Source organism: Diceros bicornis, chromosome 5 (assembly GCF_020826845.1).
Source record: "Diceros bicornis minor isolate mBicDic1 chromosome 5, mDicBic1.mat.cur, whole genome shotgun sequence".
NCBI lineage: Eukaryota > Metazoa > Chordata > Mammalia > Perissodactyla > Rhinocerotidae > Diceros > Diceros bicornis.
In genome coordinates, this window is record NC_080744.1 from 23,872,907 (window position 1) to 23,897,705 (window position 24,799).

A 24,799-nucleotide genomic window follows, 5' to 3' on the forward strand; every position below is an offset into this window, starting at 1 on the left:
TGAGCTGGTTCCCACAGAGAGTTTATTGAGGGAGCCAAAACTAGTGAGAGGACAAAGGAGTCCTATTTCAACACCCCTCCTTGAAGCTGCTGGCCTCCGGCACGACGGACACACTGGGAGGGGACGGCCTGCCCTGTGTGGGGCCACACAGAGCCTCTCACACCACAGCCTGTCCTACCCCAAAGACCCAGACATAGAGAGAGAAGACACAATTCCCGTCCCAGGAGGGTGCCAAGGACATGCCTTACCCATCCCACCCTCCCCTAAAGGGCTAGAGGTCCAGCCATCAGGACCTCTGGAAGAAAGGCCAGCACGCCTGGCCCTCTGATTGGCCCATCTAATCCTCAACGTGAAGGCCCAGGCAATGGGCCCCAGCTGACAGCTCAGTTCAGATCTGGCCCCAGGCACCTACTCTAGGAGCTAACACTTAACATCCACACATGATTAAAAACACGCAGGACAGTTCTCCTGCTGACAAAGGTGACACCCCAGATACTGGCAGTCCTGCCAGAAACTGGCCAGAGATAGAGACCCAAGCCGAATGGGTGTGAGGGCCTGAGGAGACCACTCCGCCCCACAGGGAGGATGTTCCAGGGCTCAGCTAGGGCCCCGAAGCCTGGGCTTCTGTTTCTCCCCATCCAGTGCCAGTGATTTCCCAAAGATCTCCCAGAAGGGAGAAAGGGAGGAGGAGGCGGAGAGCTTATCAAGAGGCTCACTCATGTATGGGGCTGGAGGTCAGGTCTACTGGGGCGAGGAAAAGGCTGTAGAGGGGTGGGGCACTGGGGCAGGGGTGCTGGGGTGTTCCTCGGACTCTGGCATGTCATCCTGGAAGTACTCAGCCTGACGGTACTGCCACAGACGCAGGCTCCCATCCCACTGCAGGGCAGAAGGTGACAAGTCGTCAGGGGCGCTGCCCCTCCCGGGTGCAAGCCCCAGACATGCGCTGACCCCCCTAAGCCTCGCAGCCTCACCGAACTGCTGACAATCTTCTCCTCAAAGGGGTGCCAGCTGACGTCACGCACACAGGCCTTGTGGTTGGTCAGCTTCTTCACAATGTGGCCGCTGAGGAGGTTGTACACTGTCCAGGAAAGGCCAGAGTGGAGAGGGGCCACCAGAGGACCTTCTCACCACCCTTTGTCTCTCCCTGAACTGCACTGATTACACACCTCTTAGGCAACGTCCCACTCTCCCAGGGAGCAAAGCCCACACCAGAGGATGATGTCATCCCTCACTTTCTTCTCCCTTTTCCCTACCTCAGGTGGAGGGTATGGTCTAGCAGAGCTTGGGTATCTCTGGCCCTTAGCTAAATTTCACAGGGTCCACAGTTAAGAAAATGCAAGGTGGCTTTAAAAATTACTTTTAGTGGCAATTTTCTAAAAAGCCCACAAGATATGGAAGGCACCACAAAAGTGAACAACGGGCTGTCTCCACGGATGTGTGAACCTGCTGTTCCTTATCTGGACGGGGGTGCATCTTTTTCTCTTTCTGGATGCGTCTCCATCCCAGTGCCTCCTTTGGTACGGCACTGACTTAGCCTCCTTATATCTGTAGCTGTGTTTGTGTTTCTTTTCTTGCATTCCTCCTGCTTCAGTGGCTGTATGTCCTTTACTACTAGCTGCTGTCTTTTTGTGTCATTCTTTTTATCTCTGCAATCTCTTTCCTTGACTGGCTAAAAAACAGAACGAAGCATATTTTTGGTAATCTATCATATTTACTGACTAAAATTCTATGTTCCTTTTCTTAATTTAAAATGCTGACGGACAGAATGTTTTCTGCTTCTCTGTTTAAGCCTCCTCCACTCCAAGCTAAATTAAATGATATTTGTAGTCGCCACTGGGTTTTTCAAGGTGGTCACTGGTAGGGTTACAGCTGGAATGCCAGAGAAACATTCCTGCCCTTCCTGAGGCCCCCTGTTCTGACACAATCCTTACCGACCACTTTGCCAGTAGAGCAGCCACTGTAGATGAACTGCTGGCCAGTGCTGTGGGTGGGGGAGAATCGGCAGCGGATGAGGGTGTGCAGCACCCCGTGGCCCCGGTATGTCATCAAGGAGCTGTCCCCTGGGAGCTTCAGCTTCCGCCAGGCTGGACAGGGATGCAGGGAGAGCCCCAGGTCAGGGAGTCTGGATTCTCCTGCATCACCAGTCCTCAGCAAAGATTGATGCTCACATACAATTGCCTTTCCAATCCCCAACTGTTGGCTCTTTCTCCACCTAACAGTCAGCTGATGTTCACCACTATGGCTCTGCTGGTTGTTAAGATACTGAAATACTTTTGTATTGGTTGGTTCTGAGTGATCCCCAGTCCCCAACCATGGGAACCCCTGGTTCTCCCACGGTCTAGCAAACAAAAGAGCTAATGTCTGGCAATGGTGATTGGGGAGTAGGTTCCAGGACTCAGCTCCAGGATACAGCCTCATCCACTGTGTCCATACTAGGCCTTGCCAGGGATCAAATATTTTAACTACCACCCTGACTCTTCACCCTCCAGATCTCAGGTTCCACCTTCCACTCTCACCTTTTTTGGGCACCTGCTGCCAGCGGTAGTCCCAGTTTTGCTGTGTGGCAGCCTGGCGTGAGGCTTCCATGCCTTCCCGGCTGGAAAAGCGTCGGATATCCCAGAGCTTGATGGTCTGGTCTTTGGAGTTAGAGATGAGATACCGGGCATCACCCTGTGAATCCCAAGATGGATAATGAAGCATCTGAGTTTGCAAAGATCAAGGTCTGTCAGTCCAGCTCCCCTTCTCCAGATGAGGGGTGAGAACTCCAGGCCTTTGACTGTGCTTGCCTCCTTCTTCATCCAGGAGAGCTCACCATTGGTTTTCTACCACAGATCCCACCCCCTGGCTAGGTTTCCCCTTCTGTGCCCAGGGTACTGGCTGGGCCTCCTATTCTATCCTGGAGTAGACTGTCTTCTACAGAAAGCCCTGCCCTGTTCCTTGAGGACTGGTGGGTACCGACGGGTCTCATGTTTCCTGGCTTAAGCCCCTTCCCTAAATGCCAGCTTTTGCAAACTGGCTGATAAGGAGCTTGGCAAGTTCCCACACCAGTCCACTTTGATGCCCTCCTGGACAACTGGTCCTGGTTCCCTGCCCACCTTGCTGTCAATAAAGGTGATGCCATCCTGGTGTCCAGCCAGCGCACCCACAGGCTTGGGGTCATCCTCTCGCATGGTGCGTCGATCCCACACTTTGCAGATGGCATCATCACCCCCGGAGAACAGGATTTGGGAGCTTATGTCAGCAAAGGCCACTGCGTTTACATCATCTTCATGGGACTCAATCTAGGGGAGAAGGAAGCCAGGATGCCTAGGACCTCTTTCTAGGTCTTCCAATAGGCCAAGGACTAGGAGGCAGAGGCCTTAAGTCTCAGGAGCAATACCTGAAGGGTGCGCCGGTTCTGTTCTCGATCAAAGACATACAGGCATCCGTCATTGGCCCTGAAAGGGAAGGGATAAAGAGGGTCCTGGAGCCAGGACAGAGAGGACCAACGCTAGGTATGCTCTGGACAGTCCCTGTTGTGAAACTGGCTGAGAAGCAAGCCCTCGTCTCTTCTTATACAGGAGGTGGGAGAAGAGTTAGCTGTGTTTGCAAAGAGGGTTGAGACCTCCCATCTCAGGCTGGGGAAATGGTGACCTAGAGGTGGAACAAGTTGTTAACCCTGATCTCGGAGCAGGGCTGGTTGTTCTCCAGCTGCCTGAGTAGGGGTGACTGGTGCAGGCTCTGTAACAGCAGAGCTGGTCTCTGGGAGAACTCCTATCTCATTAATTGGGGGAGACATCTCCTGAACACTCACCCTCCCAGCACTTCTCGTCCATCTGAGGAGACAGCAATGGAGAAGACAGCAAAGCGACGCTCATCTGGCCTGAAAAGAGCAAAGGAGGAGCCAGGTTGAGCGGACTTCCCTTCAGCCTTGTTAATCTATGTAGAATCTGATCAGGGTTGTAAGGCACACTTCTAAGGGGAAAAAGAAGTCCTGCCAACATGTGCCAGAATGTGGATCACCTCAGTGAAAACCCAGAAATAATCCTGCAACCATCAATTTTACCCTGGTCCTCTGGCTGACAGGATGTGTGGCCCCCTCCCAGGAATTCACACAGAGAAACTTGCAACCAGTGTACTTTTCCCTCTAAGCGGGAGTTCCAGTTCAAGAGGTTTGCTCCTGGAGAGCCTTTCTTGAGAAGTTTCTGATGAGTCTGACCAGGAAGGGAAGCCAGTACCTTAGATCCAGGGCAGTATGTGTGTCTCCTTCCCCGTAGATGTTGCAGATATGAACTAAAAGAAGCAAGAGAAACAAGAATCTTTCAGGGCTGGGAGAGGGAGATGGAACAAAGGGCAAGGATGCCAGGCCCTGAGAGGGATCCTCCCAGGAGATGGTGTAGAGTCCTGGCTCAGAGGAGATGGGCATCTGGAGACCTCAGGTCCCAACTAGAGAGATATTGCAAGGCTGGGGCATACTCACTATAATCAGACCAGCTGGAGTATAGGAAGTGGTTCCCATCAGGGGTGAAGGCCACATCCAGGACACTCCAGCCGACATCCCGGGCCTTGATGCTCTTGAATTTACGAAAGCGGCCATACCGGCAGTCATACAGTCGGATTGTCTGGTCTGTGTAAATGGGGATCAGGCAGAATTAGGGAACACCCTCCTTAATCCTCCCTAGATCAGACCTCTCTCCCTCAGCGTGTCTGTGGAATCGTGCTCCGGCTAAGCATCCCTAAGCCAGGGTCTGAGCTCCCTGGGTCTGGGCCTTTCTAGTCTCAGTCAGGGGCAAGGTTCCTTGTTCCAGGGCAGTTTGTAGGACCAGGGTCTGGTACCTTGGCAAGCAGACATGAAGATCTGACCATCTTTGCTGTAGATGCCACAGAAAGCCTTCTGCGAGTACGTATCAGTGAAGGCCAGATCATTGGGCAAGAAGCTGGGGAAGCAGAGAGAAAATGAGGGTGAGGGGAGCTCAGGATGAGGACTGTCCCAGTGAGCAGAATCCTAATAGAGCTGTTGTGAGGACAAGGGCATCCTTCCCTTTTGGTTTTGGGTACAATCTCTTTTCTTTCATTCATTCTATGATCATCCTCTCAATTTCTACACTTTTCCACTTGGTGTACTCTCAAAGTTTCAACCCCATTTCACCTAACTTTAATATCCTTGAGGATCCTCTAACACCTATCCCTTGAAGTTTATGGGTTAAGACCTAACTGGCCCTTAGAGTCTCTCCAGGAAGCCCCATACTCACTGAGACATCACTCGAGACTTTTCTCCAAGGGAGAAGCTTCCCCGGTGGCAGAGGCCCCGTTCTCTCTAAAGGAAGGGATTGGGGAATATTGCTAGCAGAAACAGCGGGCCACACCAAGCCCCCTCCTCCAAAGATATTGCTCTTGCTACAGAAATGGGCACCAGGCACAGTGGCACGTCCCATCAAGTTTCGACGCAGGCTGCCTAAGAACTCTCCAGCTCCAGACCTTGAGGCTTCCTTGGAAAGTTTACTTCGTTCTTCTCTGGGGCTGGCAGAGCTTCTGGCTACCTTGACAGGCCTGCTGCCCTGTTGATTGGAGGTGGAGAGGCCTACCTGGTGCAGCATTTGAGGAAAGCTGTGCTCCTGGGCTGCCCGCTTAAGCCCCAGCCACCCTGTGGCCAATTCCACTTGCGTCTTGATCTCATTGCATTCCAGCTCCCGGGTGTCAGGGGTTGCATCCACTGTGAGCACCAAGGAGAAATTTCATCCTAGGTCTTCCAGCCCCAGAGGACAGTTAGAAGAACTGTGCCCAAGCCCACTCAATGTGGCTGAATACAAGGGGCTGCAAGGACTCCCTCATTCCCTGAATTATCTCATCTTCTTTCAATTTAACCTATTGTTCTTTGCCAAAATTAAAAAAAAAAAGAAAGGTTTTCTAATGAAAGTCTTCTGATGTTAGGGTCTCGGTCTGCCTTTCCTCTTACCGGGTGGGTTGTATCGGTCCCCAAGACGACCATCCCAGGCACTGTCATGCTCTTCCTCCGAGTCTGAGAGGGCCTGGATGAGTTGTAAATTTGCTGCACCTCCTCCTTGCACCAACCTTACTTGGCCTCTGTGGAGAGACCCCCCCACGATAAAGGAGAGGATTCCTTCCCCAAATCTAACAGATTCAGAGTCAACGGCTATCTAGCTCTTAGACCACCTGGTACTCAAACCCTCATACTGTCCCCATTTTGAGGTTTGAGGGTCACTAGACTTTGGCTGTTAGTTTTCAGTCTCCTATAAGACACAGTAGGAAACTAATTCTCACTCTTATAGCAGGAGTGGAGAACCCCAACAATGCGTGGAGGGTGACAGATCTACTAAATTGACTTCCCAGAGAGCTCAAAATTCTGAAAGCATTTCCTTCTGAGCCTTGGCCTGAGGAGTCCAGCACAGAAAACAGTATTCTGAAGGGATCCCTAAACTTGTCTCCTCCCTAAGGAGCCAGAGCTAAGAAACAAAGGCAGCTGCACCCTTCTCCAGTCAATTCCTGGTGGTCACTTCCCTCAAAGCATTCTTTCCTCAAGAACAGGGCGAGAGTTAGATTAATTTAAACTTGTTTTTCAAGTAAATCCACATGGCCTCATATCACATGTCATTAACGTCACTAAAGTTCAACACCCACCTCCCAACTTTTCTCTTCACCCCTCACATCACTCCTTTCCCACCAGGACCCCGTGTTTTTTTTTTTTTTTTTACTTACTTGGAAAATAGATTACATTTGTGTAGTCGTAGCTAGAGAGGCTCCCCTGAACAGTCCCCTCAGACACAAGAGCGACTCATCCTGGGGACCCTCTCTAGGCAAGAACCACTCTTACTGGCTATGGGGCTGCATGCCATGAGCGCCCAGCAGGGAAGGCTGTTGCTCTCAAACAGAACAGCTGTCCTAGGCTAATCCCATTTCCTATCCTCTACCTCCCCTGCCTGATGTTGGGATCAAGGGACTGTGGTGGCGCCTGGTGGGGACACACCAGAGGGTAAGTTACCTGCGGAGGAGATAGGCCAGTACCTGGGCCAGATCCACATCTTCATCCTCCTCTTCCTCTTCCTCACCCCGACGCAGGCGAGCCCCTCTTCGGGGCAAGCCGTCGGAGGGGTCTCCGGACCCAGTTCCTGCGCTGCTGCTGTTCCGCGATCCCATCTTCTGGTCACAGCATCCTTAGGTCCTGTGCAGGAACTCCTCCTGTCACTTCCTTGGGTTTGGTGAAAGTAAACCCTGCTCTAGAAATACCAGAGTCTCCTGACATAGGCAGTAGCTCTCTCTAGGAGGATGACCCTTTCTAGGGACTGACGGTACCTTCTCTTTAGCCTGTCACAACTCCCAAGGCTTCGGGAACACAAACCCTTCCCAGTCCTGCGAAGCAAAAGAGGAAAGAGTGAAGCCTGGGCGCTACCCTAGCTTACCCAAGAGAATCCTTTGAAGAAGAATTTCTCAGTTCTCCACCTAAAACTCACCTACCAAAGTCCCTGGAGGGGGGGTGGATTTCCAGGTAACCTCTCTAATCGACCAATCAAAACCCCTCGCGGAAGAAAGCGCCTCATTAGCTTATCTCATCTAGCCAATCAGAAGACTTAGGACTCAGAGACCCCCCGACGCCCCCCTTACCAACCAATCAGAGCGTCCTCTTGCGAAAGCCGGCACCAGTGACAACCAATGAGGTTAGCAGTCGGCCCAACACCCCCTCCTCCAGCCTCACGCCCACGTGGTGTGCCGGGGGTGTGTACGCCAAGGGGGGAGGCAGGGAGGAAGCCGAGAAGCACCTCCCACTGAAGCCGGCGGCTGCCGCCCCGCGCGAGACCACCCACCAGCCAGGAGCGGTCACAGGACCCGTAGCGGCGCAAGGCCTTGTTTACGCCGACTGCCGCCGCAGCGTCGGCCAACCGCTTCTCCGTCACGCGCCTCCTTCGTCACGCACCTCCTGGCTTCCCGGCCGGCGGACTGCAGACGTCACCCGACGCCCCTAGCGGCCCCGCCCCCTTGGCCCGCTAACTGGACAGCTGAGCACGGTGATTGACAGGTGGGCGGGAGAAAGTGTGTGAGGGGAGGAGAAAGGGCGCGACTGAGGAGGGCCTTTAGCTCCTTGTTGGGAGGAGTAAGTGGGTAGCCTGCTGCTTCCGGAATCGGAGACCACGGAACTAGACTTCACGTTTGAGAGCGGGGCTTACAAAAGAAGTTGGTGGTTCGCTTACCGAGAGGTGCCTTAGCGAGGGTTACAATTTGCTGTCAGTCCCTAAAGTTCATTTGGCTTCGCACTTTTCAGACGATCTCTAAGGGTCTTTCGCCCCTGTGTGCCCCCCCTCCCCCAGCTCCTGTCTTCCTCCCTTCGCCGGCTGCAGCTTCAGTCAGCCCTGCCCCAAGGGGTGCCCGGCACCTTGGGGGTTTGTTCCTGTCACAGATGGGGACCCAGACCTCCACAGCCTCCCTTCCGGGTTTAGCTTCCGGAAGCCTTGTGCTTGTGGAGACCGCCCTTTCTAGACCTCCCCTTCGCCGCTTTGGCAACTTTTTAGATGACCCCTGGCTTCCCTCCGCGGTCTTTGCAGACGCTCCCTAACACGCCGTGGGTCTTGGCGGGCTCTTCCCGTTCTGGCAGATCCCCGTAGACGCCCCCTGGGCCCTCCGGGATATGCAGACCTTCCCTAGACCTTCTGTCCCCGCGGTGTCTCTCTACCCCGGGCCACTGGTTCAGGGAGTGCACGGGTCACCCCTTACCCCCTCCTCGGTTTATGAGTAACCGGGCTGAGTCCAAGGCCGGGACTTGCCACGTCCCGGGATCCTCGCCCAGTAACCTCGCTGTGCCAGGTGCAAAGGCCCGGGGTCCAAGCTGCACCTTAGCGCCTCGAGCCCGCCCTCTTTTAGGGGTGCTGCGAGCTGTCCTCTCCCAGAGCCCCCTGAGGGCAGGAAGGGCGCTTAGTTCTCCTGGGCCCCCCTTCTGGGGCTCACTCTCCCTGGGAGGGTGAGGGTGTGGTCAGTCCTTCGGGTGTCACCTCCTGATCTCTAGACCGCTAGACCGGAGCTTATCATCTCTGGTCACCAGGGCTAGCTTCATGGGCGTGCGACCTGTGCAGTCGAACCCACACTTGGAGTAATATTCTGCTATCACCGTCTTAAAATTCTTAAGTTTTGAACAAGCACCCCGCATTTTCATCTTGCTCTGGGCTCTACTAATTATGTAGCCAATTCTGCCGGTCACCCATCTCTTATTGCCAGCTTACTTGTTACTGTCTCTGCCCTATAACATTTATTGAGACCTTAGGGTTCTGTGGTTTCTGGGTTATCCAGCCTGAAGAATCTGGAATCATTTTAAAAGATGATCTTTCCCTCCTCTTTGCCCTTTAAATTCAGTTCAAGTCCTGTAGATTCTTTAGCTGATTAGTTGAGGTTGTTTTCACAGTCACCACCCAAAATCAAATTGTCATTACTTCATGCCTCTCCTAGTTGATCTGCTGGGGGAACTCTCCTCTAATAGCATTTAGTTCTTAAGAACCTACAAGTGGTTCCCTGTTGTTTATTGTTTCAAATACAAATTTCCAAACCTGGTTGTCTGTTTTTTCCCAGCCTCATTTTATGTTACTTCTGCCAAGCAAATATGCCCATAAATTCCTTGCTTGTTTCCACCTTCACACCTTCCCAGGAGAATTTCTTACCTGGGGGAAACTTTGTCTCTGCCATTCAGACTCCCTTCCTCAGGACCCAGTGGTACCACTTCCAGGAGTCTAGCCTGGGCCAATATGCTAAACCTAGCATAAAGATTTATGTTCAGCAGTTACTGATAATAGTAAAACACAAAAACTAAAAATAGTAATAGTACAACAAAACAAGATAGATCGGAATATACTGCAATACGAGAGGGGATTGGTTCAATAAATTATGGTCTGTATGGTACAACACAGAAGTACCAGGTAGCCATTAAAATGATGTTGTGGTTTTCTATTTTTATGCCATGGGAAATTGTGCAAGTTACATTGTGAGGTTTAAAAAAAGGTGGTAGTCAGTTCTGGTGATATGTGGTGGATGCAAAAACAATATGGTGTCAATTTTGCATGAAAAAGTATAAAAATACCCAGGCTCGTTATGTCATTAAACAAATAATAAAATGGAGAAGGCCTTGCATGAACTAATGAAGCAAAGGTATAGCATGAACAAAGCATTATGATTAATACCATTTGAGCATCTGAGGTCCACAAAAAAACAAAAACTTCTGTTAAACTCATCTCCTTAATAATGCATTTTTTGATTACCTCTTTCTTTTCCTTAGCCTCTTCTCCTCCTTAGCACTTACAAACCCAGTTTAAAACTGAATAAAATCTAAATTCAAGCCTTTGAAATACGGAACTTGTACATTATTGAATAAAACATTTAAAAGTCATGGTAAATGTTAAAAAAAATCTGAGATTATGTGACCAACATGAGTTTTAACATCAAATCAAATGCTAAAGAAGATAGGATTTCATCTCTGGTCTGTTGATTGATTTTTTGTATGTAAAAGATTTTTTTTTTTTTTTTGGTGGGGAAGATCAGCCTTGAGCTAACATCCATGCTAATCCTCCTCTTTTTGCTGAGGACGACGGGCTCTGAGCTAACATCTATTGCCAATCCTCCTCCTTTTTTTTTTTTCCCCCCCAAAGCCCCAGTAGATAGTTGTATGTCATAGTTGCACATCCTTCTAGTTGCTGTATGTGGGACATGGCCTCAGCATGACCAGAGAAGCGATGCCTCAGTGCGTGCCTGGGATCTGAACCCAGGCTGCCAGTCGCGGCGCGCGCGCACTTAACTGCTAAGCCACGGGGCCGGCCCTGTATGTAAAAGATTTTTAAGCCTATAGATTTGATTATGTCACTTGTGACATAATATTTTTAAAATGTATGTGAGCATTTATATCTTAGGGTATACTATGTGTTCCATTAAAGGAAAATGGTATTTCTTTAAAAATAATTATAATTAAGTCATTTTGATAAACCCTATTTGGCCTTTCCTCTCATGATTTTTAAATTTGGCATGTTGCTTGGTGACAGTTTGTAAAGTGCTTTTCATTTGGGCAGCTACTCTCTCCAGCTCTCTTTCTACTCTCTCCAGCTATGCTTAAAGCCACTTCAAGCCACAGAGAGGTTTCCTACCTTCAGCACTCATTTTAGGAAGGGTCCTGGTAAGTGCTGAGTAAATGTCAGCCAGTTGACTTCCTGTCTGACCTGCCTTGGGCTGTTTCCTGCTCATTAGCATCTCCACTAGAGGGCGGGCTGGGCTAGAGAAGAGAGAAGGAAAGCAAATTTTTCTTGTTCTTGCTAGCCCTGTGCTCCCTCTTTGCCACCTCAGTTCCCAGCCTGGTGACTGCACAGAGCTCTTGGTACACGTGTACAGTTCCGGGCAGCACAGAGAAAGTTCTGTCTTCCAAAGTGACTGATGACATATGTTTATTTATAAATTATCTTCTTTTTTTGTGTGTGAGGAAGATCAGCCCTGAGCTAACATCCAAGCCAATCCTCCTCTTTTTGCTGAGGAAGACCGGCTCTGAGCTAACATCTGTTGCCAATCCTCCTCCTTTTTTTTCACTTTTTCTCCCCAAAGCCCCAGTAGATAGTTGTATGTCATAGTTGCACATCCTTCTAGTTGCTGTACGTGGGACGCCGCCTCAGCATGGCCAGAGAAGCGATGCCTTGGTGCGCGTCCGGGATCTGAACCCAGGCTGCCAGTAGTGGAGGGCGTGCACTTAACCGCTAAGCCATGGGACCGGCCCCCTATACATTATCTTCTTTTAGCATTCTGTGTGTAGAATGAAAGGGAGAAGTACGCTAATTTACCCAGGACTTAAACTGTGTTGACTCTAAAGCAATTGAGTAATTATGAGATTTCTAATACTCTCATGTCCTGTGTCCTTGAGAACCAGAATTTTTTTGTGTGGTGGATAGGAGGTATAGACGTGATATAGAAGTTAAAAACCCTTTAGCCCTGACTTGGAATAGGAGCTATTCCTGTGCACTCATAATTTTATCCTCCTGTCCCTATTCACACCAAAAAGGTCGAGAAACAATGACCAAGCCAGTAGCAGTGACACTCCTACCACCCAGATCTTAAAATACCATTTCCCATGGAAAGAAACCAGAGGTTTGAGAAATGGCTGATTCCAGGTCTGAGGCAGGAAATGCACGAGATGAGTGTGGAACAACTTATCATACCAGATAGCAAAGAGGCCAGCAAACACTGTCAGTGTAATGTCAAAAGGATTCAGGCCGAGCTCTGATGGCCAAAGAGGGACAATACGAACATTAATAAGGATAATTTACTAAACATTAAGTATGTTTAAATCCATGAGTTCATATGGTTTGTGTGTGGGTGTGTATGCGTGACTAATTGGTCACCTTTTGAAGGTCGATAGGAAACCAAATCATTATTTTGAAGATGGTAAATAAAGGAAAAGAATCCAGCAGTTATCTTGCTGTTCCTACATAAACTGTACCTCAGGGTAATGAAATAGAAGGTAAAGGGAGTGTCCCTTTGTACAAGTATTCCAACTATTGTGACAGTTTGAATATGGTTGTTTTGAAATCCCTAGTAAATTAATGAATCTAGGTGTTGAGCATCCAGGCCTGGATTCTTTACTGGGTAAATTGAAGGAAAAGAAAGGAATGGAAGGGGAACCTGTAGATTGAAAGATACTGAAAAGGCAGATGAAATTTTAAAAAATGGGCTTAAAAAATGAGGTTAAACTATAATGGCTAGGGATCCACATTTGGGTGATAAAACTACAAAAAAAATATGCAAGGAACTGATTATCATGCACCATAGTATCTATTTATGCCAGGAGGGAGGGGCTGTGATGAAGATGAAGAACATGGGGGTGGGGGATATTTGGTGTCTGGCAGAGTTCTGTTTCTCTCTCTGGGTGATGGTTTCAAGAGTGTTCGCTTTATATTAGTTTATTAAGCTCTACTACCTTTGTTTTGTACGGTTTTCTGTATCTGTGTTTTATTTTAAAATAAAATGGTTAATTAAAATGTGTTAACTACTTTTTGTCATTTATCTAGAACCTCAGGGCATGCAGCCCAATGTTATTCTAATTGACAGAATCACTTTTGAGGCTAATAGCTTCACATCACTGTGCATTAGACACCAGAAAGGTGCCTGGAACCTCAGTTCCCTGCCTCTTTCCTGAAGGGACTTGTTTCCAAACATATTTTCTTTCTCCCCTAAATTTTATTGACATTGCTCATTTTTCTCTTAATCTATAGAGTTGGCAATATATGGTATAGGCTTACAGGGCCTACTTTAATCAATATAGAGCAGAAAGGTGAGGACGGCTAACATATATTCAATGATTACTCCACGCCAGGCATAGTTCTGAGTGCCTGGCTCCACTGACTCTTTTAATCCTCCTAACAACACTGTGAGGTGTAGGCACATCCCCATTTTACAGATGAGGAGACTGAGAGGCACCCCTGGCTTGAGTCTACTATGTGCCTAACATCTGTGTTATGCTGCCTCTGAGCATATTGTTTCAGTTATCACATGCTATTTCTGAAGCTGAGGATTTGGTTATATATTTTTTGTTTGTCTTTTGCAAGGAAGTAGACTATATTTTATGTCATTTAAAGAATGTTTAGATCTTATACATTTTGTTTAATTTCTTTTTTATTTTTGTTTTTATTTTTTTTGTGAGGAATATCAGCCCTAAGCTAACATCCATGCCAATCCTCCTCCTTTTGTTTCCTTTTTCTCCCCAAAGCCCCAGTAGATAGTTGTTTGTCATAGTTGCTTATCCTTCTAGCTGCCGTATGTGGGACGCCGCCTCAACATGGCCGGACAAGCGGTGCGTCGGTGTGTGCCTGGGATCTGAAGCAGGGCTGCCAGTAGTGGAGCGCGCACACTTAACCGCTAAGCCATGGGACCGGCCCGTTTAATTTCTTGATTTACAGTGGACTGTTCTCAGAGATATATTATTTTAAATAATATATATTTTCTATCATAGAACAAGTAATTGCTTATTGTAGAACATTTAGAAAATGCAGAAAAACATAAAGAAATTCAATAATCCAGAGATAATGAATGTTATGGCTATCTATTTTTAAGTGCATTGTACTTAAAAACTGTGTTTTAGCATTTGATCCACTCTGACCTTTAGGTTCTTTTCTGCTCTTACACATTGTAGCTGGTTAATGGCTTTTTTCTATGAGACCACTTGGTGTTTCCTCCTCCAATGTTTTCTTTTGAGGGAATTCCCAGTAATTCCATTTTATTTGTTGAAGTTTGTTCTCATTTTCTGGGTACACACTTCCATCTTACCCACCTCAGTTTATACATTCACTCAGCCTGATCCAGATTACAGGTGAACTTATCCTCAGCTGATGCCCCTGATTTATGTAGGATCATCACACTCTTTTTGTAATTTCCTTCTAAAGTTGATTTCCGAGTTTAAGCCAAGGCCTTGCTACTCAAACTATGGTCCCCTGACCAGCAGCATCAGTATCACCCAGGAGCTTCTAAGATAAACAGAATCTCTGGGCCATCCCAGACTTGCTAAATGAGAATCTGCATTTTAACAAGATCCCCAGGTGATTCATATGCACTTTTAAGTTTGAGAAGCATGGAACAGTTGAATTCTAAGGTCCTTATAGTTCTACAAGTCTGTGCTGCTATGAGACATGTCTATGCAGTCATTGTTTACCCTTGGCTGTACTGTTCAACTGTATGGCCTTAGGCAATTACTTGACCTCTCTGTGCCTTTGTTTCTTTATCTGTAAAATAGTACCTGCCTCAAGGGTTGTTTTGTAATGTGCTTAGAACAGTGCCTGGCACACAGAAGGTACTGTAGAAGTGTTAGCTGTCTTACTACTGAATAAGCATTTGTGAATACTTTGCAAGTCCCAGTTTCAGGTCAGGGAGGAGGAAGAACAGGTTTGAGAATCACCAGTGGAACGGCTTCACTGGAGAATGAGGTTAGAGGCTTCTGTGTGTCTGAGTGGGAGATCAGAAATTTTAGGCTGGAGGCTATTCTAAGCAGCTCGTAGAGGCCCCCATCTTTTTAAGACCTCAGGACCCAGAGTAGATAGTGCTTTCTCCCAGCAATTTCTACTTATATGGCCCAGTGATAGGGCTGCCTGTGAGACAGATCCTTGATACCACCAGGCTGTGTCAGGCTAGGCCACCCTGGGTGCCAGCTGCTTGGAAGGACTGGAAGAAGATTGTGAAATTGGTGTTAGAGGGAAGCCTGCGAAGACAGGCAGCCAATGAAGACAGCACAAATGTTATGTAAAATCAATGAGCATCTCTTATTATTGGATAGCGTGTGGGGGAAGGTCTGTGGCCTGGTCTCATGGCACCCAGAAGATGTTACTTATATCAAATTACTCATATTTTCTGCAAGCCTGGTGGCTCTCCTATTCCTAGGGGAGCCTCAGGTCACATTCTGCGCACACGTCCCTCCAGGCCCTCCAGCTCAGCCAACACTTCCTTGGGCAGATCCTGGTTGACCTGCTCTGTCAGGTAGCTCCGAATGTCACGAACCTCCTGTTCCCAGAAGTCCTTGGGGAGTGAGAACAGCTGGGTGGTGTCTATGGCTCCTAGGCCACTGAGATCCAAGGCGCCTTCCTTTGGCACCAGCCCAATGGGTGTCTCTCGGGCACTGTCCTCCCCCTCTAGCCGCCGGCAGATCCAGTCCAGCACCCGAGCATTCTCTCCAAAGCCTGGCCACAGGAAGCCGCCTGCCTCGTTGCGCCGGAACCAGTTGACGTGGAAGATACGGGGCAACCGAACCCGCTTGCGCCCCTCCATGCTCAGCCAGTGTTCTAGGTAGCGCCCAAAGTTGTAACCGAAAAAGGGCCGCATGGCAAATGGGTCGTGCATGATGATCTTGCCTAGGGAGGGGAGCAGGATGGGTAAGAAATCTTCCTACTTACTGGAGAAGAGAAGGGCACTCTGCTCCAGTTAGAGGAAGTTGTGAAATGTTTGTGGTTCTGGAATATGCTCGGGACAGGGTGAAGAGAAGGGACTGGGGAAAAGGTACATGTGGGAGGGGGCAGGCAGGAGGAAGGTGTGGCTCAGGAAGGGAAGGAAGAGGGACAATGGGAGGGCGCTCACCTTTGTGTTCAGCCGCAGCAGTGGACTCAGAGCGCATGGCACTGCCCACAAACACCCCGTGGCGCCAGTTGAAGGCCTCATATACCAAGGGTACTCCTAGAACATCAGTGACAGGGTCACAGGCAGCCCTTCTCTTTGCACACTCACTCCATCCCTTCTGGTGATGCTGACCCCTAGTCTCTCTCTCCCAGGACCTCAGCTGTCCCATTTTCAAACCCATGCCTCCCCCCAGTTTTGCATTCTCCAGGGCAAAGCTCTGGAGACAGACAGCTACAGTTGGCGGTCCAGGCTGAGGCTCCCTCAGCTTTAAGTACAAGAGGGAGGTGGGCCCCGATATACAGCCAGATTCTTTACCAAGCAGGCATGGAACCCATACGATGTTTACCTTTGGGTCTGCGGCCTCCAAAGATGATGGCGTCAATGGGGACACCCTCAGGGGCCTCCCAGGCTGGGTCTATGATGGGGCACTGGCGAGCCGGGGCACAAAAGCGAGAGTTGGGATGTGCACAGGGCTCCTTGTCACCTGGCAGAGAAAATACAAATACTGTCACTTCCAAGGACACGTCCAACCCCAACACACATAGACATGTGCATGAACTCTTGCACAATTTCTTTTTGCCTCATCAGCTCCCTGCAATTTCGTGTGGTAAGGAGTCAGAAGAAGGGAGCCAGGACATTTCCCCTAAAAGCCTGGGTTGTTTATCCATAATGGTACAGCCAGCTGAGCTATGTGAGAAGAGTGGGAGAGGAGTTGGGGTTCAGCAGGGTACTAATGTTTATGCCAAACTGTAGCCACGTGGCATTGACCAATGCTCAAAGGAATGGGGTAAGGTATTGGCATAAGGCTATAATAGAATGCTCCCCCCCCAAAACTCTTTCTTTATTTGCAGGATTATTATTTAAATAAACGCTCAAACCTAAAGCAAAAACTGAGGCTGTCAGGTCAGTATTTCAGACAATTGACTTTCCATTAACAAACAGGGGAAGACAGACTCTCCTGAGCTATCAAAATGCAAACAGGTATTGATTTTAAAGCTAACAGAATTTTGGTGATTTCCCTGGGTCTGCTCAGACCCAGGGAGTGATAGGGCTTGAAGAACTCAGACAAGGACATAACCTGGGCAGGCGTAACCCGAGGAGCCCAGGTCATCTGGCCCCTTCAGGTGCCCGGGAGAGGGGCTGGGACTGAGTCAGTGGTAGATGTGCGAGGCACCACCATGGGGGCCCTGAATGGACACGGTGCCTTCTCTGCCAGAGGTTGCTGGTCAGACCTAGGGGGCAAGGGAGTCACAGCCAGCACCCCCTGCCCCCTTCCTGCCCCTTAGCTCTTGCCTCCACTCTCAATAAGAGCCATCCCTTCCGCTTCTCTTGTACTTTCATCAGGCCCCAAATCAGGAGCCTAGCATAGGGTATTATTCTGGGAACTGAAGCTGGGCACAACATACACTAGTTATACCCCTGACTCCAGAGATGATAAAAGGGTTGAGGAGCAAGCCTGTGGGGAAATATGAAAGTTTCTTGGATTTCCCAGTTGGGTGGGGAGGCTGAGGAGGGCTTAATGATTATGTTGGAGAAAATGAAGGGTGATTAGATGAGGAGGGTGACTGCTAGGCCAGCCTGGAAGACTTGACTACAGGCTTCAGTGACCACAAGGCCACCTCCCCTGCCATATGCTTCTTTGCTCCCATCCTAGGTCTCTCGGCTCTCTGACTGCCGAAGGCCACTGAAAACTGCAGGTCCAGAGTGCAGGGTTGGGGGAGGGGGCAGTGCTGCAAGGCACGAGGGGTAATGGCCAGGTTGAGAAACTGGCTTCAAAGAGAGGCTAGAGAGCTGGTCTGACTCGGTTTGGAAGGATTGGGGTGCATGTGTTGGAGGGACCGGGAAGGCCGAGGGTAACAACACTGACCTTTAGACAATTGTTATTATCCAGGGATGGTGGGAGCCAAGTGGCAGGGGGAGGTGCAGGCTTCCTCCTTCCTAATGGGTCAAACTGCATGGATCGTGCTTTGAGTTCAAGTCCTTCTGTAATAATTTTCAAAACAGTCCTTCCTTTTCTTTTTCTTTCTTTCTTTTTTTTTAATATCCAGCTTATATTTATCGAGGATTTCCTATGTATTCAGCACTGTGCTAAACCCTTTGCATGCATCATGTAATTGAATCCTCCAACAACCTTGTGAGGTAGAGACTGTGATAACTACGCCATTCAGCTCTTAGGGAAACTGAGGCAAGGGAGGTTAAGCAACTGAGCCACGTCACAAAGCAAGTACTCGGTGGAGTTGGGATGTGAACTGAGGCCTTGCCTCGGGTTGGAAACTGCGAACACTCATAACTTCCTGTGCCTCCTGGAGTCCTGGAAGATGGCTGCAGGTTGTGGAGAAGCTTTTACATCATCAAGGTGCTGAGCCCTTGAGGGGCTGTGTCACGACTCCCCCACCCCACATACCAAGTTTCCAGGGTTTGCCCAGCCAGGAGGTCACGGTGACGCCAGGTGAAAGAGGCTGGTCAATGCCCTCCCAGTACACGCCTCCATCGCTGGTCTCAGCCACGTTGGTGAAAAGAGTGTTACTCTGGATTGTGGCCATGGCATTGGGATTGGTGGTGGCAGAGGTGCCAGGGGCCACCCCGAAGAAGCCATTCTCAGGGTTGATGGCCCGGAGTTGCCCTGTCAGGAGGAGACATGAAAGAAAGGACCAAACAGGAAGAGTTGAAAAGTGCGGCCACGGAAGGTCCTGCTCTGCCCCTCCGTGCCCTGAGCTGGACTCTGGATCTGCCGGGGAGAGGCTTTGTGTCTCCAGGGTGGCTGGGCTGCTGGAGGTACAGGGCAGGGTCGGTTGTTCAGGGAAAGGTTCTTACTAACAAAGCTCCTGGAGCAGTGGAGAGGAGACTCCTATGCTCTGGTAAGAGCCAGAACCGAGAGTATGATCCGAGGGCCTCTCACCATCACTGTCAAACCTCATCCAGGCAATGTCATCCCCCACACACTCCACTTTCCAGCCTGGCAGTGCCGGCTGCATCATGGCCATGTTCGTCTTGCCACAGGCACTGGGGAAGGCGGCTGCCACATAGCGCTTCTTCCCCGCGGGGTTGGTAATACCCAGGATCTGCACATTGGGGAGACAGGGAATAAGGAGGAGGTCACCAAAGGTCAGGCATGGTTTGCATGAAAAGGACAGCTAGGGGTTAATAGGGAGGACCAATGTTTATTCACTAAACAGGTGCACTCCCTTGCCAGTGGGCCTGGGGTGGTGGCAAGGGGAAGCCCCCCAACATTCAGCAGCCTGGGGCCAAAGCTTCAGGCATTTGGGCAGAGTCCCTGCCCACCAGCCTGGCATCTGGCAGTGGGGAGGCAAGGCTGAGGCTGACTGGCCAGGCCCCGCCCCTGCCCTGCCCCCCGCAGCTGCCCCAGTCCTCACCAGGCCCTCACCAGCATGTGCTCCGCCAGCCAGCCCTCATCCCTGGCTAGCCGAGAGGCGATGCGAAGGGCAAAGCACTTCTTGCCCAGCAGGGAGTTGCCACCATAGCCGCTGCCGAAGGAGACGATCTCCCGCTGGTCAGGCACGTGGCCAATCAGGGTTTTCTCTGGGTTGCATGGCCACTGGCTCACCGGCTCCCCTGGGGACAATGGGGTCATTGGGCTGCTGGCAGGGGCATCAGGAACTGGGGTATCAGGGCCTGGAGAGATCAGGGGTTGGCAGGAGAGACACTTGGGAGCAGTGGTGGTGTCAGTGAGTGGCTAAAGCCCCCACCTCATACTATCCATCAGCTCTCATGCTCCTATTCTTGGACATGGGTAACTGACTTTTCTCAGTCTTGTGCAAACTGCTCTGCCAACACAGCCTCACCCCAGCCCAGACTGCTGCCCTAGATCCTGGGAACTAGGTGTCTCACTATAAGGATGGGGAGGATTTGGGGTTCCCTCCGAGAGCAGGCAGGCCTCTGTGTCCTCTCCTGGGCAGAGCCCGCACTCACCTTGCCCGGTCAGGGGCTGGCCCACGGAGTGCAGACACTTGACAAAGTCGCTATCTCCTAGGGCCTGAAGCACCGGCGTCCCCAGCCGGGTCATAATACGCATGCTTGCCACCACGTAGGCTGAATCGGTGAGCTGCACTCCAATTCGGGACAGTGGGGAGCCCACGGGACCCATGCTGAACGGAAGTACGTACATGGTTCGGCCTGCGGAGGAAAACGCCGCCTGGATGAAGGGTTCCAACCTGTTCATCCCTTCAGTGCCCCTGCTCTGTGTCCCGGCCCTGGTTACCCTGCATGCAGCCTGGAAACCTCTCATCGAGAGCTCGCTGGAACTCAGCTGGGGACATCCAGTTGCCCAGCTGCCCACGGGCCCCACCAGCTGGGAGGGGCACCGTGTCCCGTTGAGAAGGAGTGACAATCACCGTCTTGCTCTCTACTCGTGCCACATCCTTGGGGTCTGTGCGGGCCAGCCAGCTGGGGGAGAGGGGATTATCAGGAAGATGGTGGCCAGCAGACCTCCCTCATCCCCAGACCGACTCTTTCAAGTCCAGCTTTGACTCTAGGTCTTCTGTTGGCCTTACTGTTTCCCTTTCATTCGCATCTCAGTCACTTCCTCCAGGTTTTGTCCCAGCTAAGGGGTAGTTCCCATGGCCCCAGCCCTCTAAAGGCCTCTGCCCCTGGCCAAAACTCCCTGAACTTGTGAGAAAAAAAAAAAAAGCAATGTCTTTTATTTGTATCAGCTTCATTTAACATAAAAATATAGACCAATCCCAGTAATTCCTGATTCTATTTCCCCCAGAGCACCCACTCTTGCTCATTCCATTGGGATGGCCTAGTTAACTTTGATTTTGTCTTGGTTAACCCAAAGAGGCCTCAGTGCAGCCGCTGTCCCCATGTCACGGTCACTGGGCTCAGGGCTTACCAGTTATTGTACTTGGGGAGCTTTCGGATGAGTCCCTGCTGCTCCAGCAGAGTCAGTATGGCTGCATTCTCTGCATCGGTCCCATCACAGATGTGGATGCCCTCTGGTTGGCACAGGTGGGCACTGCGCTCCACAAAGTCTTGAACCCCAGCAGGCAGCTGACCCAGATCTCCATTGAGTACCCGCAGGGTCTGGAGGCTGCGCCGTGATGACCAGCCCCAGGGGCTCAGCCCATGCCAGGCAAGCCTGCAGAAGAAACAGAGAGGTAACGAGCCAGGTGTTCTCATGGAGGATGGGCAAGCAGAGGGAACAGGAAGCTTGTGCTGCTGGGGAGCGTGCTAAAGCAAGTCTGGGTGCAGGCACCATGAAGAGCAGGTCAGAGTAGGTGTGTGGGATGGATTCAGGCCATGTGTATCTTGTGGCCTTTATGACACTTAGTGAGGGTGTCTCCTGGTCAGCAAGGGACAGGGCTCACCCAGTGAGCATGAAGGCACATGCCTGGCTGTGTGGAAGTGCATGTGTAGGCTCCCTGATGTTATTGCAGGCTTAGCCCACGGCCACGTTTAATGATGTCTGGTCAATGTTACAAATGAGCAAGTGCTTTTGGCCCAAGTGTCGATAAACTGTGCCCAGGTGACAGCTTCATGTGTCTGATGTTTGAAGCTCTCCTCCCTGTTCTTTCCATTCTCAAGTATAGTTTTTATAAATTGAAAAGGCAGCTGTTTTTATTTTTTTTCTTCTCGTGTGTACACTATAAGACTATGAGAGCCTCAAGCAAAGAACCTAGTCTTTAAGATGGTACAGTTCCAGATGTCTAGATTTCTGCATTCTAGATGGTACAGTTCCAGGCTCTTGCACAGAGAGTAGGAGATTGGATATTGAGGTTCCAGGCATCGGATCTGCTGCTGCCCATCTGGGCCAACAAGGATTGCCTAGAATGTTGCCATTGGGTAGGTATTTTTGAACTGTGTGGAAGGCTGACTATTGGGGAATATTACTGGCTGGGGTTCAAGCCTGGATTCCCAGGAGGACAGGGTCCCTGTTCTTTGTCCTTTGAAACCACCGAGAGAGGGAGAAGAGGGGTCTGCTCTGATTGGCTTGGACCCAGGGTGGAGTGATCCAGAGAGAGCAAAGGCCAAGAGAGGGAAGATGCCTTTCCCCTATGCCAGGGCCTCACCCACCAGAAATTGTGCCCCACACACCCAGGACCACGTGACCCTGTCCCTCCCTGGGCTCTCTTTCCTAGAGGACACATGTCTAGAGAGCTTTGGGTGTTGGTGGTAGGGTGGAACATCAGACTGCAGGAAGCTCAAACTCAGAGGGTGTAAGCCCGGGAAAGGGAGAAAGCTCAGATCACGGATGTGGGAGCTGGAGCCTGGCTGGAGTGGCAGCTGGGGTGGCTTCCCCTGGGCAGAGCAGAAGGGAAACCCAGTGTGGCCCCAGGGGCAGAGGAGGAGGGCTCCTGAGATTTGGATCTGTTCCTGACTCAAGATTTTCCTGAGCACTAATTTTAAAGGCACACAGTCTTGGGGAGAGCCTCTCTCCATGGGAAGCCTGCTGAGGGAGTCTCTTGAGAAGCTCCCACAGTTCCCTCCAGTCCCCTGAGCGGGACCTTCTTTTTCCTGTGCTCCAGGGACCACCCACCTGGAAGGCTGGCCAAGTGGAACCAGCTGTGGGAGAGACACGCAGTCAGCTCAGACTCGGGGACAAAAGCTGGGGAGAAGGGAGGCTACAGAGGGAAGACAGCAAGCTGTGAAAAGGGGGAGAGGGCAGACAAGCACGGCCTAGGGGCTCCTGTCGTGGACAGGGGAGGAAGCCAGCCACAGGAGAACTGAACCTGGCCCCCTCCTCCGCCTTGTTGCCCTCCTTCTCCTGGCCGCAGGTCTCTCTGTCTGCGCCGGGCTTCCCGCCAGGTTCCAGTCCGGGGAGGCCGGGGAATGGATGTTTACCTTCTACCTTCCTTAAGGAGCTCTAAACTCAATCCCCAGGGGCTCATGCACCCTTGACCCCTACTGCTGCTCATCACAACCTGGGGCACAGGAGTTACATCTATAAAGGAAAGAGGAGACACGGAGAACGGGCTCCGCGAGGGCGAGAGAGGAGAGAGGAGGAAGTTCTGAGTGGCAGACAGAGACCGCGCGGTCAGAGATCAGCAGAGCAGGGAAGGGGAGGAGGCGACGGAAACCGAGAGACCCGGAGGGCTGAGGCCGCCCCTGATCTCTGGCGAGACGCACGCCCGGTGAGGCCGGGGATCAAGAAACGCTCGCCCCCTGCCCACCTCCTCCTCAGATGGGAAACCGGGCGGAGGCGGGCAAGCAGGAGAGCGCAACAGGCAGCCCCGAGGGGGCGAGCGCGGCGGAAGGTGCGGGTTGGCCCCGGGCTGGGCGTCACTCACCGCAGGCCGGGGCGGTACACAGCGGCCATGGCACCTGGGCAGGGACTGCGAAGTGGCCACGAAAACGAGCGGAGCCGGGGAGATATGGAAGGCGGGGAAGGAAGGAGCGCGGTGAAGCGAGCGGGAGCTAAAGCTGGGCCGGAGGCGCTTAAAAAGGAGGCGGGCGGGCGCAGGGGCGGAACCTAGCAAGGCTTGCACGACCCTCTCTCCGCCCCCCAGCTGGCCAGCAATCCTGGCCCCCGGGCTCCGGGCCCCAGGTCCGCCCAGCCGCTGCCCCACCCCCTGCATCCTAGTCCCCAAATGCATCTTTCCCATTGGAGGACTGGGTCCTCTCCTCGGATCCCCGCTCCTGAAGGCCCCGCCCTCTGCTCCACCTCGCCCCCTGCACATGATGTAACTCTGAGGACTCTTGCTCCTGAGAGGTAGCCGTTGGGAGACATTAGGTGGTAAACAAGCTAGGAACGAGGGGCGAGGCCAGGGGCCGGAGCCCACGGGGGATGGAAGTCTGGAAGCGGGGTGTGTGTGTGTGTGTGTGTGTGTGTGTGTGTCTGTGGCACTGCCTGTCCTCTTTTTCCTGGGGACTGGGCCCCTCAGTTTTCCAGGGCCCCAATGCTAAGAGCCCCTCAGTCCCCAACTCCCAAATCCCTGCTTCTTCCCCCCCTGATCAGAGCTCCCTTCTGCCTCACGGTGAAGTGGTGGGGTCTCTCCACCCCAGAGTCTCTTCTTTGGGCCTCTGCCCTGGTCATTCTTTCCACATTCCTCTGGAGGACTCATCTGCCCCCACTCAACCACCACCATAAAGTCCTTAGGTAATTTCTCAAGTTATATCTCCATCCAGACATCTCTCTTCAACTTGAGACCACTGGATATCACCCCAAATGCCACCGCATCTCAAACTCAACCTGTCTGTGGTAGGCATCTGCCCCTTTCTGATAATGGCACCCTGGTGCTCCTTTGGGGAGCCACCTCCCCAGTCTGTGTGGTCATGTGGGTCTCCTGGAGTTAGGCTTTCAGCTTGACCAATTTCTGTGTTTCTCTCTCTGGCCGTGGAAATTGAGAATGTTCAGGGATGGGCATGATGTCTCTCTCTGGGGCCTTTTCTGTAAACTTTCAAAATGAGCTCTCTTCCTGCTGGGGTTGCTGAGCTGGTAGAATATAAGCCTGGAGCTGCTGGGTGTCAGCTTGTCACTGCAAAGCAGAATCCTGCCTGAGATGGAAGTCAGCCTAGAGGAAGCAGAGCAGAGGGATGGAGAGCGATAGATTTGTGATTTTGGTTATTGGAGTCAATAAAATTCTTTTGCTCAAGCTAATTTTAAGTGGGTTTCTGCCATTTGCAACAGAACCAGTCTTGATTCTTATTTTTCTCAGAGTTCTGTGCTGGAACATAGTGGGACAAGGAGTGCAGGCCTCCAGCTTTGGGCTTGCTGCTGGCCCTCATTCTTCCGCCTAGT

At 51.2% G+C, this 24,799-nt stretch overlaps 2 protein-coding genes across 10 annotated transcripts; both read right to left on the bottom strand.

Moving 5' to 3' along the window:
* Nucleotides 1-8,254, bottom strand: DCAF11 (DDB1 and CUL4 associated factor 11). Of its 9 annotated transcripts, none has more exons than XM_058540892.1 (16): nucleotides 7,800-7,942; nucleotides 7,291-7,347; nucleotides 6,980-7,159; nucleotides 5,936-6,063; nucleotides 5,565-5,692; nucleotides 5,232-5,296; nucleotides 4,816-4,916; nucleotides 4,460-4,606; nucleotides 4,218-4,272; nucleotides 3,794-3,862; nucleotides 3,380-3,437; nucleotides 3,096-3,281; nucleotides 2,517-2,670; nucleotides 1,932-2,084; nucleotides 972-1,078; nucleotides 1-876 (listed from the first exon to the last, which is right to left on the bottom strand). In XM_058540892.1, exons 3-16 carry the CDS (start codon nucleotides 7,132-7,134, stop codon nucleotides 742-744), a joined length of 1,641 nt encoding a protein of 546 aa, XP_058396875.1. In that variant the 5' UTR covers nucleotides 7,135-7,159; nucleotides 7,291-7,347; nucleotides 7,800-7,942; the 3' UTR covers nucleotides 1-741. The 9 variants fall into 9 exon arrangements, with proteins under 9 accessions (XP_058396875.1, XP_058396873.1, XP_058396876.1 ...); XM_058540890.1 differs by having other exon boundaries at nucleotides 7,600-7,942; XM_058540893.1 differs by lacking the exon at nucleotides 7,800-7,942 and adding an exon at nucleotides 7,449-7,593.
* Nucleotides 8,255-15,228: 6,974 nt separating this feature from the next.
* PCK2 (phosphoenolpyruvate carboxykinase 2, mitochondrial) lies at nucleotides 15,229-23,506 on the bottom strand. Its single transcript, XM_058540896.1, has 10 exons — nucleotides 23,349-23,506; nucleotides 20,954-21,199; nucleotides 20,321-20,505; nucleotides 20,032-20,235; nucleotides 19,487-19,674; nucleotides 19,001-19,163; nucleotides 18,506-18,724; nucleotides 16,448-16,585; nucleotides 16,063-16,158; nucleotides 15,229-15,839 (listed from the first exon to the last, which is right to left on the bottom strand). The coding sequence occupies exons 1-10, from the start codon at nucleotides 23,375-23,377 to the stop codon at nucleotides 15,385-15,387; spliced, it is 1,923 nt and encodes a 640-aa protein (XP_058396879.1). The 5' UTR covers nucleotides 23,378-23,506; the 3' UTR covers nucleotides 15,229-15,384.
* Between the last annotated feature and the right edge of the window lie 1,293 nt (nucleotides 23,507-24,799).